The 15,553-nt window shown below is 31.8% G+C and overlaps 2 protein-coding genes across 2 annotated transcripts; one reads left to right on the top strand and one right to left on the bottom strand.

The window, feature by feature from the left end:
- The first annotated feature begins 1,663 nt into the window (after positions 1-1,663).
- LOC132735069 (calmodulin-beta-like) lies at positions 1,664-4,120 on the top strand. The gene is made up of 5 exons (XM_060721973.1): positions 1,664-1,899; positions 2,230-2,257; positions 2,780-2,923; positions 3,101-3,343; positions 3,505-4,120. Exons 1-5 carry the CDS (start codon positions 1,897-1,899, stop codon positions 3,531-3,533), a joined length of 447 nt encoding a protein of 148 aa, XP_060577956.1. The 5' UTR covers positions 1,664-1,896; the 3' UTR covers positions 3,534-4,120.
- Positions 4,121-6,053: 1,933 nt separating this feature from the next.
- Positions 6,054-15,523, bottom strand: LOC132735060 (cytochrome c oxidase assembly factor 8-like). Its single transcript, XM_060721963.1, has 4 exons — positions 15,370-15,523; positions 9,819-10,025; positions 9,251-9,399; positions 6,054-6,335 (listed from the first exon to the last, which is right to left on the bottom strand). Exons 1-4 carry the CDS (start codon positions 15,475-15,477, stop codon positions 6,239-6,241), a joined length of 561 nt encoding a protein of 186 aa, XP_060577946.1. The 5' UTR covers positions 15,478-15,523; the 3' UTR covers positions 6,054-6,238.
- Between the last annotated feature and the right edge of the window lie 30 nt (positions 15,524-15,553).

Here is a 15,553-nt window from a genome sequence, read left to right on the forward strand (position 1 = left end):
TTTTCATAAAACAGGTATCATTGCCTGCATTGCAACTGGTTCACCTATTAGAACATCAAAAGCGAGAACTGATTTGTAAAAAGATCTGCGGAAGATCCTTAGATCAGAAAAAATTCAATGTCAAATACTTAAGATATCCAGACTATGAAATTGAAAATCTGATCTATTCTAAAATAACGTTAACGGAAAACACAGTGAAGACAAGAATTCTTTTTCTAAGGCGATATGGTCATGACACAAGAAGTGATTCTCATGGTCTGAATGCATGCAAGTCTACAACAATACTTGTGACAACCCCGGCACAGCTTAAATTGGCTTTGATCGATATGAGCGTTAGCGATGATATATGCATAGATTCAATCTTACAATTTGAACAATCTAAAATGTACAATATCACGCCAGTTATCACCTTTGACTAACATCATTTGTTTATCAGACAAATCCAGTAAATTATGTAGATGTACATGTAATACTTGTTTTTAACAACAGCGAAGTTTTAACACATTTTTCTTTACCAGTTTTTACAAAATAACTGTTTTCAATTTTTTAAATAATAGCAGTAAAATAAATGCCAAATCTGTTTTTAAGCAAGAAACGTATTATTAACACATTTTTATGTACATTTATAAACCTTTGGTATATATTTATCGTTTTGTAAAAAGACACAAACCTTTTGCGGTTTTAAGCGTGAAGTTGAGCCGGTGCTAGGAAGTGCGCGGATGGTCATGAAACGAAACTGTTGCTGCAAAACTGTTCATATTTGCTTGATTGCTTTTTTTAAGTTTTCAATTTTAAACATTTAATTATTTATTACATGTATCACCGAGTCTTTGTGTATTGGATAAACATTTCAATACATATTTATTAGATGCAAAGCCTGGACGTTAGGAATTTTAGTCTACAAGTGTATTTACAAACAAAGAAATGCCAAAAAACAACAATTATGTTCATTAATATGCAAAGTAAAAAAATATGTATTTTGTAGTTGTAATTTTGACAGAAAGATGTCGTCATTTGTAGTTTACACAGGATGGTAATTTATTTTTACATAACATACATGTATAATAATATTATCATTAGATCTGGTAAAGATATTAAAAATTTGTTTCAAATACATTCTGTACATTATCAAATAATGTATAAAAACATCACTGATGACGACTTGCATATATAAAATATGATAAACAAGATCAACAAAGAAAGGCGGCGTTCAATGAACGCAGCCCCCACGTGCACACAACCCAGCAACAAGGACCAGCGGCCAAGCAATTAAGTGTAAGGTTAACTTTTTTGTACATTTATGCAGTCTAAAATCATCTACACTGTGGAATGCTTGCTAACAAAACCTTTGAGTCGACACAAAAAAAAATCAAAACAAAGTTAGTCTAATTTGAAAATTTTGCATTGTAATTATTAATCAATATAAATACTCACCATCGTAATAGACAAACTGTTACAAACAAAATGAAAAAATAAAAGTTATACTCTAAAAATTGTATTTAAAAAAAAACGGTGGCAAAAATGCTCAAGTTAAGAATAAAGCAATGATTCGAACATCCAGATGATCCGGATGTCTTATCCCGATACCGGATGATACCTAATTTACAGACTGACAATGTATATTTAAACTACCATATTAACCCGGCAATTAAACTTAGTATGCCCTTCAACCTATTGAAAACAAATGACTGATATATTTCCTGTTTGTTAATACAATGAAAAGAAGGAAAATTATGGGTTTTATTCATTAGGAATATGATATGTTTATAAACAGTTTGTGTAATACTACAAACAATTTGAAAGGATAAACACGGTTGCGAAATTTCATAACTTATAAAAGGAATTTGAGGCTTAAGTGTGTAAATACGCGCGTTTTTACTAAAATTTCAACCTAAAATGGTATGTCTTATAACGTTTTTATTTCCTTTCAAGATGGCAAATGAATTTACTCTAGATCTAAAGCTGAAAATGCGATACTGATTTTAGTTTTATCTGTTTCATGACTCAATTATTTATTAACTTTACACTTCCTCTTTCTTTATTTTTAAAAAAGACTTAAATTTGCTCAAGAAAATTATTCTGGAACGTAATTATTCTGGAACGTTTTTAGATAATAAAGATATCATGTGCAAAATGTTTACACATGCTATCAATTTACTTACAATTGGTTTATTATTAAAAATAAACTTTATATTACGTTTAAAATCATAATCTTTTGCATGTTTTCAGGCTGATTTTACAGAGAGTCAAACTGCTGGTATGTCTTATTTTTTATTAAGACACTTTTATATACCACTACGTAAAAATTCCCTATGAATTCAAACAAAGCCTGTTATATTTCCCCGGCCCATGGCCGAAAACAAAAGGGTTATCGACCAGCATGGCATGCCAAATGTCTTATTTTTTATTAATATTTTAGGGATTAAGCGTATAGATAGACCCTACAACTTTGCTGATTAAAAAGATGAGTCTGGATCCACTTGTTACTATATAGTAACGAAAGTAACGAAATTGCCTATCTATCCCTCTTGTGATTTCAAAATAAAATAATCAAAGGTATAAATGTTGAAAGTACCTGCGGGATCTACCTTATGAAAATATGAATGTTCGAGAAGCAAACTGCCAAAAATAAAATTGATGGTATAAATTACTTGATATTATGAAAACGAGATGGTATTGCTAAACAATGGGCAGCCATTTCTAAATACCTTAGTTAAACCATTAATTTTCATGCTCCATTCTTACTACAAAATGGTTTCATTCACTGATTGTTTTACAGAATTCAAGGAGGCATTCAGATTGTTTGATAAGGATGGTGATGGCAAAATCACAACAAAAGAGTTGGGAACAGTAATGAAGTCTTTGGGACATAATCCTACAGAAGCAGAATTACAAGACATGATCAATGAGGTGGATGCCGATGGTTTGTTCATTATATAAACAGTAAAGTATGAAATCTTAATGTCGGAAGTTAATTCATGAATTTAAATGAATGATTATTGATTCATATATGCATATATTGAGTAAAACTTTAAGAATTAATGTTTGATAAGACACTATTATTCATTTTTTCAAGAGTTATTCCATGCCTTTATTTTAGGAAATGGAACAGTAGATTTTTCAGAATTCCTCACCATGATAGAAAAGACGATGAAAGAAGCTGACATTGATCAGAAAATACTCGATGCATTTCGAGAATTTGATAAAGATGGTAACGGTTTTATAAGTGCAGCTGAACTGAGACAGGTTATGACAAATCTTGGAGAAAAACTTACAGATGAAGAAGTTGATGAAATCATGAAAGAAGCCGACACCGATGGAGATGGTCAGATCAACTACAAAGGTAATGTTAGTTTGATCACTTGATAAAGATATTTGATAAACTATATTTTCATATATAATTCCTGTCATTGTGTTATCAAAGAAAATGCAAAGAACAAAATTATACCTGAATAAATGGTGCAAATATTTTAGTAACTGTAAGTTTTCTCATCTCTTTTTCAGAGTTTGCTGCCATGTTGAAGGAGAAATAGCTATTCAACGATTTCCTATTTCTACAATCTTTATATATCTAAAGCATTGTCGTTGTACTTAAAGTTATTTATGACACTCCGGATGTCAATTAAACAATTTTGAGCTGTATTACAATGCAGAATTATTTTATATATGTCTGTTAAAAATGTACAAATCTTTCCCTGAAAAAAAATGTTTAAGCACGCTATACAGTACATGTTAATTACTGTCACCCATGTACATTTGAGTCAGTATATTATTGAAATTTTGTTTATATTTCTGCTCGTTTTTATGCTACAAGCATAGTTATAGTTAACGCACAGCTTTATTGTATAATATAATTAAAGATCCTGTAACACATTTTTTCATGGTTTTATTTCATATATATGATGCTCAAATTAAGATTTGTCAATATTGTAAGTTTCAATAAGTATTATTTATAAAGCTATTACAGAATTTAACATTTCATGTAAATAAAGGGAGGTAATTAGAAATCTATTTTCTATAAATTCTAAGTTAAACTTTCCAATAAGAAATGAATGCATATAATTTATTGATTAAATATAATGTGCACAAATATTTGCAGTACACATTTTACATATTCTTCGATGTTTGAAACTTGTTTTATTTGCATAATTATATACATATATAATTTTTTTGCAAATGTGGTACACACACAATCACAAAACATACAGGATCATTTTGAATAAACCCAATGTGTTTCTGGTCTAGTATTTTAACAAGAGGGCAATGATGGCAAAGGAGTAGCTTGCAGAACATTGACACAGGGATAGGATAATTGTACTAACTGTAATACTGCCTTCTTAGTATTTTAGCACATCTTACATTATAGTAGTGCTACATATCTGTATTATTTTAGCTCTATGACAAGCTAAAAAAGATAGTCATATAAATGTTTACTAGCTTTAAAATCAATTTAACCTATTCATACAAATAGTTATTATATGAAGTTTTAGGTGACTATCAAAATCTTTGGACTTGTTTTATGTGATACTGTTATATCATATGACCAAAATTAAATTATTCATTTTGGTAAATTTTCAAAAATTTTCAATTTCTTTCTCCATGCACAAAATTCCCCTAAACAATCAGATGAAAGGCAAGTCTTCCTGCTTTCAGCTTTTGTATCTCTACTGGGTGTAGATGTTCATTACAATGCAAAGCAAAGTGTGTTTATTTTAAAGTGTCATCATCTGTAGTTTACACAGGATATTTAATTTATGTAACCTTGTTCTTATTGGTCTGTTAGAAGTCTAGATCTGGTATATAGATATTGACCAGGTTGAATTAAGTGATCCAGTTTGTTTACAAGAATATCACTAAGAGATTAGAGAATGTCTCTTTCTATTGACTTTCATGTGACTGCATCTTGACCAATTGTAACAAGGTGAAATTGTTACTGACATAATGCATACAATGTAGGATATTACAACAAATAATGCAACAGCCAATCATCTGGTTAACTAACTGGTAGAGCATTGCACTGTGAATCAGGAGATCAGGGTTCGATTCCATCACTTACATTGCGATTCATCATGAAATATTTCCTACGGTCATTTGCACTGTATCTCTGCTATGGTATGTACAGCAGTTGTCAGTTCTGGCAACAAGAAGGCAGACTGCCCAGGAATGATGCTGAACTTTCCTCTTGTTATTTCAAAGTGGCCTACTGCCTTGATAAAGTTTACTAACAACACCACAACAACAAATTGAACAATGCAAAAGCCACAATTCTTTCAATTTCTTTTACAAGAATATATTATCATACATATCAGAAACAAGAGCCATGTTAACATGGCCATCCGCCACCAAATTTGTTTGCTCATTTGAACAATGTATATGTAGCAGAGCAAAATAAAAGAGGACTTTTGGTAATGAAAACTGATTGCTGAAGTGATAACAGATTTGAAACCTATGTGAATACTGATGGCTGAAAATAACAACGGACAATTACTGAAAAATAATGCAGGGTAGGTTATCATTCTTGTGTGCTACACTCCTCCTCATTGATATCTATCCACTTATGAAGTTTCAAGTTGATACCTCTAACACTTTTTGACATAAGCTCCGGACAAAAAGTAAAAAAAAATAACGAAAGACAATAACTGAAAAATTATAAAGGGTAGAGTTACCATTCTTGCGCACAGCATTCCTCCTCAATAAGATAAATCCACCTATGAAGTTTCATGTTGACATCTCAAAGACTTTTTGAGCCATGCTCCACTCGGGTGAAAAATTAAGTTTGAAAAATAACAAAGGACAATAACTGAAAAATATGCAGGGTAGTGTTATCATTCTTATGCACTGCACTCTTCCTCAATATGATCTATCCACCTATGAAGTTTCAAGTTGATACCTCAAATACTTTTTGAGATATGCTCCCGACAAAAATGTGGGATGGAAGGACGGTTGAACGAAAGGAAGGACGGACGGACAGAGACTATTTCTTTATCCCACGCCGCCTTTTCGGCAGAGGATAATAAGCACTTACTTAAATGTAATTATAAATAATCACTTAGTACTTTTTTCTGCTTTATTCGAACACAGAATTGTAACAAGTAATCAAATATATTCTGTTACATTATCAAACATAATCAAAACATCTCTTAATTTGATATTTCAGAGAAAGGTTACACATTATACACAACAAATTATTTTCATGTACACATAAAACTATAATCAATTATGTCCGTTTTATTAGGTATCATCTTGATTTTCCTTTTTTCCTCAATTTCATCATTCTGATAACATAGACATGTAGAGCAGGCCACAGTAATGAGATATTCTTCTTGTACCATTCTCTGAAATATAGAATAGTTTACAATAAACTCTCTGAACACTAAGCAGTGAGGTTGACTTGCCTATGTTACTAACAGACTAAGATACAGAGGATATTGAATGAGTGTACTTAGATTAATACTGAATTTATTGAACGAGTTGAATAAAATCATATTATGCGAGCCTCTGGCGAGCATAATATAGTTTTATTCAACGAGTTCAATAAATTTAGTATTGAATCTGCACGAATATAATATTCTATTTATCACATATATAAAAATAAAAATGGTTAACAGTTGAAATGAGTCATTTTTCATTAACGCGTCTATAGTGTAACGCTAACATTAGCGCGCTTTAACGCTATGTTTGTACATAACGCAAATGACGTCATGTCAAAGTGTTATTACACTAGTGTAATATCATTTTTATTAAATGGCATTATTACATTACTGCACCGCAGGTTTTTGTGATAAAAGCTGTTATGTTCAATTACATATTTACAGTCTAACCAGACTCTGCACCGTTGAATGCTTGTCAACAAAAACTGATCCATATTAAAAAACAAAGTTAGTCTTTTTTGGAAATTATGAGTGGTATCTGTTAAAGAATAGAAACACTCATTTATCAAGCGTAGTAGACAAAATATTATGTACAACAAAATGAAACGTGCTACAAGAAGTTGTAATAAGACTTCTTAAGAACATTGAATACATTTATCTAAAACTTTTATATACAAATGTATTTATAAGGAACAGTTAGGTGCTTGTTGAAGTTAATCTGATATACACTGAAAAACACTTTAAACATAATACTTTTCAAAACTGTTTTCATAAAAATGGTTTTAAGATATCATTCTCAAAATTTCAACAAATGTTATCTGAAGTAGTTTGCCACATTTGTGCACATGATTTCTATAACATAATTCATCCATGTGGAATATGCATGCATTCAACTTTCTCTACATGGAAAGTGATCAGAGTGACATATTTGATTTGATTAAAATACAAGAGGGCCATGATGGCCCTGAGGTCTCTCACCTGTATAAAGGCACCCGGAGCGGGGCCAGTTTAAACCCCAGGGCTTTTATTTGAACAAACTTGGAAGACACCCATTAGAAGATGTTTCACGATGTTAAGTTTTTACTACACACATATAATGAAATGACACCCATAAGAAGATGTTTCATGCTAAACATCTAAGCTCTAGCTATTTGGGTTTTTTCAAAGAAGATTTTTAAGTTTTTGCTATACAAATATAAGGAAAATCAATAACACCCGGGGCGGGGCCAATTTTGACCCCAGGGCTTTTATTTGAACAAACTTGGTAGACAATTACTAGAACATGTTTCATGCTTAATATCTAAACTCTAGCTATTTGGGTTTTTTCAAAGAAGATTTTTAAGTTTTTGCTATACAAATATAAGGAAAATCAATAACACCCGGGGCAGGGCCAATTTTGACCCCAGGGCTTTTATTTGAACAAACTTGGTAGACACCAATTAGAACATGTTTCATGCTAAATATCTTAGCTCTAGCTCTTTGAGTTCTTTAAAAGAAGATTTTTTAAGTTTTTACTATATGCATATAGGGAAAATCAATGACCCCCTGGGGTGGGGCCAATTTTGACCCCAGGGCTTTTATTTGAACAAACTTTGTAGACACTCATTAGAAGATGTTTCATGCTAAATATCTTAGCTCTAGCTCTTTGGGTTCTTTAAAAGAAGATTTTTTAAGTTTTTACTATATGCATATAGGGAAAATCAAAGACCCCCTTGGGTGGGGCCAATTTTGACCCCAGGGCTTTTATTTGAACAAACTTGGTAGACACTCACTAGAAGATGTTTCATGCTAAATATCTTAGCTCTAGCTCTTTGGGTTCTTTAAAAGAAGATATTTTAAGTTTTTACGATATGCATATAAGGAAAATCAAAGACCCCCTGGGGCGGAACCAATTTTGACCCCAGAGCTTTTATTTGAACAAACTTGGTAGACACTCATTAGAAGATGTTTCATGCCAAATATCTAAGCTCTAGCTCTTAGGGTTTTTTAAGAGAAGATATTTAAAGTTTTTTCTTTCGGTTGCCATGGCAACCAGAGTTCTGCATGGAATTAATTCTTTGAACAATTTTTAAAGGTGACCACCAAAGGAACATTCCTGTGAAGTTTGGATGAAATTGGCTTAGTGGTTTATGAGGAGATGTCATTTAAAGTAAAAGTTTACGGATGGACGGACGCCGGACGGACGGACGCCGGACGAAAAGCGATCACAAAAGCTCACCCTGTCACTTTGTGACAGATGAGCTAAAATACTGTTTTACATTAGCAACAATGAAAATTATGATAAAGAAACATGGTCTTGGAAATGTAAAAAGATTCCAATGCAATTTTACATGCTCCCTTTGCTATCCAAAAACTTTAATGTTGGCTATTATTTTATTAATCTTAAATGAATTGTATTCATACCTTGACACAACAACCTATGGACAAGACCTTCAAGTAGACCAGACTTAACATGACCTTGACTAATAAATGACCTTGACCTTACAGGCCAAATGTTTGTCTTTTACTTGATTTTTGCTGTAAGTGGCTATAACTTTGTTACTTACGTAAGGATCGTCTTCATTCTTTCACACAACAATCATTTAGACAAGAATTAATAGACCAAATTAATAATGACCTTTGCTCATCAATGACCTTGATCTTGAAGTTCAAATTAATGAATTCTACTTGATTTTTGTTATAATTAGCTATAACTTACTTATTTATGACTGGAATATTTAATATTTGAACATTACAATTCTTGGATGACAACTTAAAGATGACTAATATGGTTTTGATCATCACTCATCAATGATATTTGAAATCCTTTGAATTTTGTTTAATTTGAAATTTGTTTAACTACAATAAGTAAGGGTATTTCAAATAGAATGAATTCTCACTTGTTATATTTGATGTGTGACTTGAAATTATCATCAAGAAATCTTTTGTAAAATTCTGACAGCTCTTCTGGAGTGAGTGATTTAATGCTTTCATCATTTTCTGTTTGTACCTTCTCTGCTAATCTTCGCTGAATAAATTCCTCCTTTTCCTACAAAGAAAATGTGACAATTGTTATATTAGAAATGACAGGTCCTGAATTGCTCACCTGAGATAATTTCTTGCTTGAAAAGACCACAAATTTTATTTTTCAATTAATTATGAAGTCAGTAATGAGGTCATATTTGATTAATCATTTTTCACTCTATTTTTGAGAAATGAACTCTATTGTTTTTTTTTGTTCTGTTGACAGTTAGATGGCTCCTATCCCTTTTCAGACATGCGGACAGACAAAGCACAATGCTATACCACCCTGGGTGTTACACACAACACTTCCTCTCATTATTGTGAACATTTGTACGCACACACCATGATTCCACTTTATTGAAGGACTATTACATGTATTAGAAATATTGCAAAAATTATACAAACTTTCTGAAAAAACCTGTGTAAATAACTTAGTTTACTTACTGTAAAGAATCCTTTATTATGTTCAGTCCAGAACTCATGATGCCATTCCTGTACAGCCTGTCTTTTCTCCCTGTACTTCTTCTCAGTGCTTGTCTCCCCTTCAGGAATATAAAATTCTACTGGACGTATATTAGAAATTTTATCTGGAGGACCAACCCAATCATTTTCTCTCTCCTGTGGTAGTGGTACTGCTGATTTGGAAGGATTCTGTAAATAAATAAGCAGACAGACATGATTGCCTCTAGATATCTCACCTGATTATTATACCTAGACAAGGTAATAATTTCTAAAATGCTTAAATATATCACAAGGTCATTTCACTCCAACTGATTCCCAGAATGCTTGAGAAGTTAAATGTATAAGATAATAACATTCAAATTACACATTTCAACTTTTAAACTGAGCCAAAGCATGTTAACAATAATTAGTATCAAAAGATGATCATCTATTCACAATCATAACATATGACATATAAGTGTGACCTTGACCTTTGAACTTTTATTTTGACATGTTATCATCATGTATAACACACTTAATGCCAAGTAATTTTACAATCCATCCAGGAATGACAGAATTGTTGACCGGAAATAACTATTAATGCCCCTACATGCAGCCAAAATTTCAGATGTTATAGTATTTAGTTCCTAATTTGTTTGCACAAACTATTTTTTTTTCATTTTAAGTTCAAAGCCCTTAAAACTATTCAATGTTAACACAAACTATTTTTGTACAAAGTTCAAGGCAGTGAAAATATTCAGTGTTAACCTTTTGTAAATTGCGTATTGCATATTTGTTGCCAAAATAATTACTACATACATTTCCACAAAAGTATGAGTGCTGAAACTAAAAATTCAAAATTTTTCCAACATTCAAAGGAGATAACTTTGTCCAAAATCATTGAACCACGACCAAATTCAAACTTAAACTGCTTATTCCTAAGATGTATCTACATGACAAATTTGAGTTGAATGTGTACAACCATTGGGAAGACAATGATAAAACTAAAAATTTCTGATTTTTTTCAAAGTTCAATAAGGATAACTTTGTCAGCTATCATCAAACCATGACCAAATTCGAACTTGACCAGTGTATTCTTATGACATATCCATATGTTAAATTTGAGTTGAATATGTACAACTGTAGGGGAGATAATGAACAGAAACTGAAAATTTCAAGGGGCAAAAATCATCGGACCATGAACTTGCCTTGTATTTTCTTATGATATATCCATATGTCAAATTTGAGTTGAGGACGGAACAAGGTAACACTATATGCCCTGGCCATTTTATGGCGGGGCATAAAAATTCATATCATGACTTTGGAATTCAAGTTGCAGTCACTTAGTGTGACCTTGACCTTTGAGCTGGAGACCTGATTCTTATAAGCTACAAGTAGTCATCATATACAACACACCTGTGCCAAGTAATTTTCAAATACAGCCAGGAATGACAAAAATCGGTGCACTTTTAAGAAATATTTTATATCATGACTACTTTAACAACTCTTTGGATCTACATGTGTGACCTTTGACCTAGGGACCTGATTCTTATGCAGGACAAATCATCATGATGTTCAACACATTATGCACAGAAATTTTTAAATCCATTAATGAATGACAAAAGTGTTGACCTGAACAGGACACAAACATCAATGCACCTTTATAAAAATTCAGATCTACAAGTGTGAACTTGACCTTTGAACTAGGGACCTGATTTTTACCCGCAACATATCGTCATTATGTTTAACACATTCATGCATCAATTAATTTCAAATAAATATAAAAATGACAGAATTGTGAATTAAACATGAAAATCAGTATATTTTTATGAAAAATTTCTTTTGAAGTGAACATGTTGTGACCTTGACCTTTAAGCTAGAGATCTGTTTCTTGTGAAGAACACATCATCTTAATGTGCTACAAATTTATACAGCATCTGTAATTGACAAAGTAATGGACCTGACACAAAAGTTGGGATAAAAGGACTGATGGATGTTGGGAAAAATATTAGCCTTTCCATACTAGGTGGTAGTCCAACTAAGCAAACTTGTCAAAGAGACATCGAGGTAATTTGTAAGAGTTTGACAGTATGGAAAAAAAGGTTTGTAAAATTGGTCAAACCGTTCACGCCAAATTAATAAGGCTAACTAGGGGGGGGGGGGGGGGGGGGTCACATCTCAGTTGTTTCTCAATTCTGTTTACTTCAAGATAAAATATTTATTTATTACTTGAAATTATTGTAATGACAGCTTGACAGCTTTAATTTCTCTACCATTTGATACCAAGATTTTTAAATTTCGTGAAAAGATGTTTGAATATGACTGACCCAAAGTCCAGCATGATGCTTGAGCATATATCAGTAGCAGCATCTGATATATACTCAATCATGAAAATATGGGTGCATGGAGATAAGTCTGGGTTAGTCAACTTAGTCTCAATATTTCGACGGCAAGACAGACCATTTTATAATCTGATATTTCATAGATGTCTGTCTTTACGAAGATGTCTGTCTTTACGAAGGGCGAAGCATCATCTATATAAAAAAAGCCCTAAAGCGCACATTTTGTTGGGGTACGTTACGATACCGAAATCAACTTGATTTCGGTAAAGTTACCGAAATCAACTTTTCATTACCGAAATCAACTCGTAAAAACCAGTTCATTATAATCTACATACAATGTATGTCAACTGTACCTCCTGTCTTAATTACTTCACACCTTACATAATACAGTAATACACAGCATGTCATATCGTACAGGTTACAACATTTCATAATTGAAATTTGTCAGCATAAAGTGTTCCATTTTTTTCATCATATAAATATATACCAGTCATTCCATAAATTTATGCTGTTTACAGATATGAAATTTAAAATGATTTTAAATCGATCAACATAAAATCATGACTTAACACTTTTTCAATAAGTAGAATATGTGGTGTACGGACATAATCCCCTTCGGACATAATCCCTTTCATGTATTTTTGTATAACCAGACATAATCCCCTTCATGGTTGGACATAATCCCCTTCATGTGTGAAATTTTGAAGTGGACAAAATCCCCTTCATAAAATTGCTACCTAGGACAAAATCCCCCTCAGAGGAATTTTTGTATTTGAAGTGGGTATGAGAGCGACATACTGCATTATGCTGTGTAGTAAATATCTTAATGTATTAATAAGTAGAAAATATTTCAGCAGAATAGCACATTCAATTAGCAACATTTAAATCACATTAAAATTGCTTTATTGATGCATTCATAACAATCAATCAAGTAGTGCAGTGATCTTGGTTTGATTAAATTATCACTCTTTCATCAATAGAAATTGTAACAATGGATAGTATTTTTCAATTAGAATTATCAACTTATACAATCAATGAAACAATTATTGGCTAATAAAAATGTTTTTCATACAAATCAATTTAAAACTATTAAAGAAATTGCCTAATCAAATATGTGTTATGCAGTTGATAATTTACCATAATTTTAATGAAAACTTCTAAACTAAATAAAAGTAACTATCGATACATAATCATAAATAAAAAAACAAAAGTTCATTATTCACCAATTTTTAGGGAGTATAATAATACATTATTCATCAATTTTTATGGAGCAAATAATATATTAGAAACCTATGAAAGAAGGGGATTTTGTCCGGGTAGTGAAGGGGATTTTGTCCAGCCTTGCAAAAAAATGAAGGGGATTATGTCCACCCATGAAGGGGATTTTGTCCGGGTAGGTGAAGGGGATTTTGTCTGAAGGGGATTATGTCTGACATTCAGAATATGTAGTTAAGTATCCGGGACATCAAAAAATTGCATACATTTTTGGAACAACTGATATGCAATTTGGTAATAATAATATTATTGAAGCACCTTGTCTCATATACCGAAATGTTTTCTACAGAAACGTTTAGCGACCACCCCTACAAATTAGTTAAAACCGGTCTTTTGACAATTTATTTAATATAAAATTATATTTTTACCAGCTTACTAGATCTGAAATATGTATAATATAGAACTATAAAAAAAAGTCTTTTGATATATATTATATAGGGATGGTCGCTATACGTCATTTTATATTAAACTGTAATGTATTTTCTGTCTTAATGGAGACAAGCAGCTTTAATTTCATGTAAAATAATTATGTCTAATTATGTTGTTTGGATACTTTAAAGTTTCCATGCGCCGATGTATATTAAAGGATTGCGGTTAACGAGTATGTTAATTATGTCAACTAACACCTCCATTGTCCGAGCACGTGTATGCTTGCTCCTTATTAGTAAAGGTGTTATGATGAATGGCTACCGCTACGTCTTTTTATTTTAATCAAATCATAATCATTGGATTTAAATTAAATACTGTGATAATTTCCAATCAACTATTTTAATAGTGATCTAAATTAGGCGGATAACTTCAAACACAGTTTTGTTTAATCTTGTATTTTGAAATCATTAAGAAACATCAAAGAGATGATAGGCTGCAATGTTATCTGACTAAACAATGAAAATAAGCGATATGAATTCAAAGTTTAAAACTCACTCAAATACCTTTTTCATAGACTTCTGAAATTCATGTAAATATTTTAGGTGTTGTTCTCATCTTTGAAATGAAATCTGATTTGATTTCGGTAATGCAACACATTAATACGGGGAAGTCAAAGACCGGGCCCGCGAAGCGGGTCCGGGCTTTGGCTTGCCCGGCTATAGACTACACGAAAATAAAATAAAAAACAATTAAAAATATATAGAATTCTATACCTATCAATGAAATTTTCAGTGTCAGTCCTAGTCGGGCGCCGCCATTTACAATGAAACTCAATGATAATAACGGAACAAATCTCAACTTTTCGGATAAATAATAATCGTCGAGTGTTCCGAGTGAAAACGGAAGCGGTGGATGTAATACCGAATGACACCTTTAAAACGGAAAGAATGAAAGGACTTCCCCGTTTATAGGCTTTGCCTTTGAATTTCATATTAACAAGGGAAGTAATCATGATATAATATACATATCCGTCTATAACATCATCATTTTTTATAATTAAATATTATTTTCCTATGTTTATGGTTCAGTTTGAATGATTTTATATTAATTAATTAAACAAGATCTATGAAAATGTTTATTTTAACTTTTACAAGCCGATTTCGGTATGGTAACATATATTTCGGTTCGTGACAAATCAGGGAATAATCTTGATATTTAGTTATTTGTTTCTAATATCATTATTAATGATTATTTCGAACTGAATTTTTGCATGAAAGTCAAACTTATCCTATTGTAATATATAATAATGAAAAAAATATAATAAAACGCTTAATTGTGATTTTATAAGTTGATTTCGGTAATGAAAAGTTGATTTCGGTATCGTAACGTACCGAATGAGTTGGGCTAAGTCTGGGTGTACATCACTACATGCATCAAAATAATAAAGATCACCATCATCCCGTCGCGTCATAATCAACTCAAGTGTGATTGCGCCGACGTACAATGTAGATGAGAAGCGTGCGTTACGCTTTTAACAATTTTCCACTTTATTGAACATTCAAGCATACCTGACTAAAATTCTTTCCTGATCCCGAATTAATCAAACACCTCAGAAAAGTTTGATTTTGCAAAGAAAAACATTTTTGACAGTTTAATCTTGATATGGGGGCTGCCATCTTGAATTGGTTCTTGGCTCCTTTTGCGTTATTGAAGAGTATCGTAAATGTACGCTAGGAACAAGTAAGTATTCAT

This window comes from Ruditapes philippinarum, unplaced genomic scaffold, assembly GCF_026571515.1.
Source record: "Ruditapes philippinarum isolate M1 unplaced genomic scaffold, ASM2657151v2 ctg16_1_1_1_1, whole genome shotgun sequence".
NCBI lineage: Eukaryota > Metazoa > Mollusca > Bivalvia > Venerida > Veneridae > Ruditapes > Ruditapes philippinarum.

Bases quoted from the DNA above. Each gene is read 5' to 3' on its own strand.
- LOC132735060 (XM_060721963.1), bottom strand. From the start codon at position 15,477: ATGGCAGCCCCCATATCAAGATTAAACTGTCAAAAATGTTTTTCTTTG. The intron at 9,400-9,818 runs GTAAGTAAACTA...TTTTCTTTGTAG, and splicing joins ATAATAAAGGATTCTTTACA to GAAAAGGAGGAATTTATTCA. The intron at 6,336-9,250 runs GTGAGAATTCAT...TCTATATTTCAG, and splicing joins TCACACATCAAATATAACAA to AGAATGGTACAAGAAGAATA.
- LOC132735069 (XM_060721973.1), top strand. The intron at 2,924-3,100 runs GTTTGTTCATTA...CCTTTATTTTAG, and splicing joins CAATGAGGTGGATGCCGATG to GAAATGGAACAGTAGATTTT. The intron at 3,344-3,504 runs GTAATGTTAGTT...TCTCTTTTTCAG, and splicing joins TGGTCAGATCAACTACAAAG to AGTTTGCTGCCATGTTGAAG.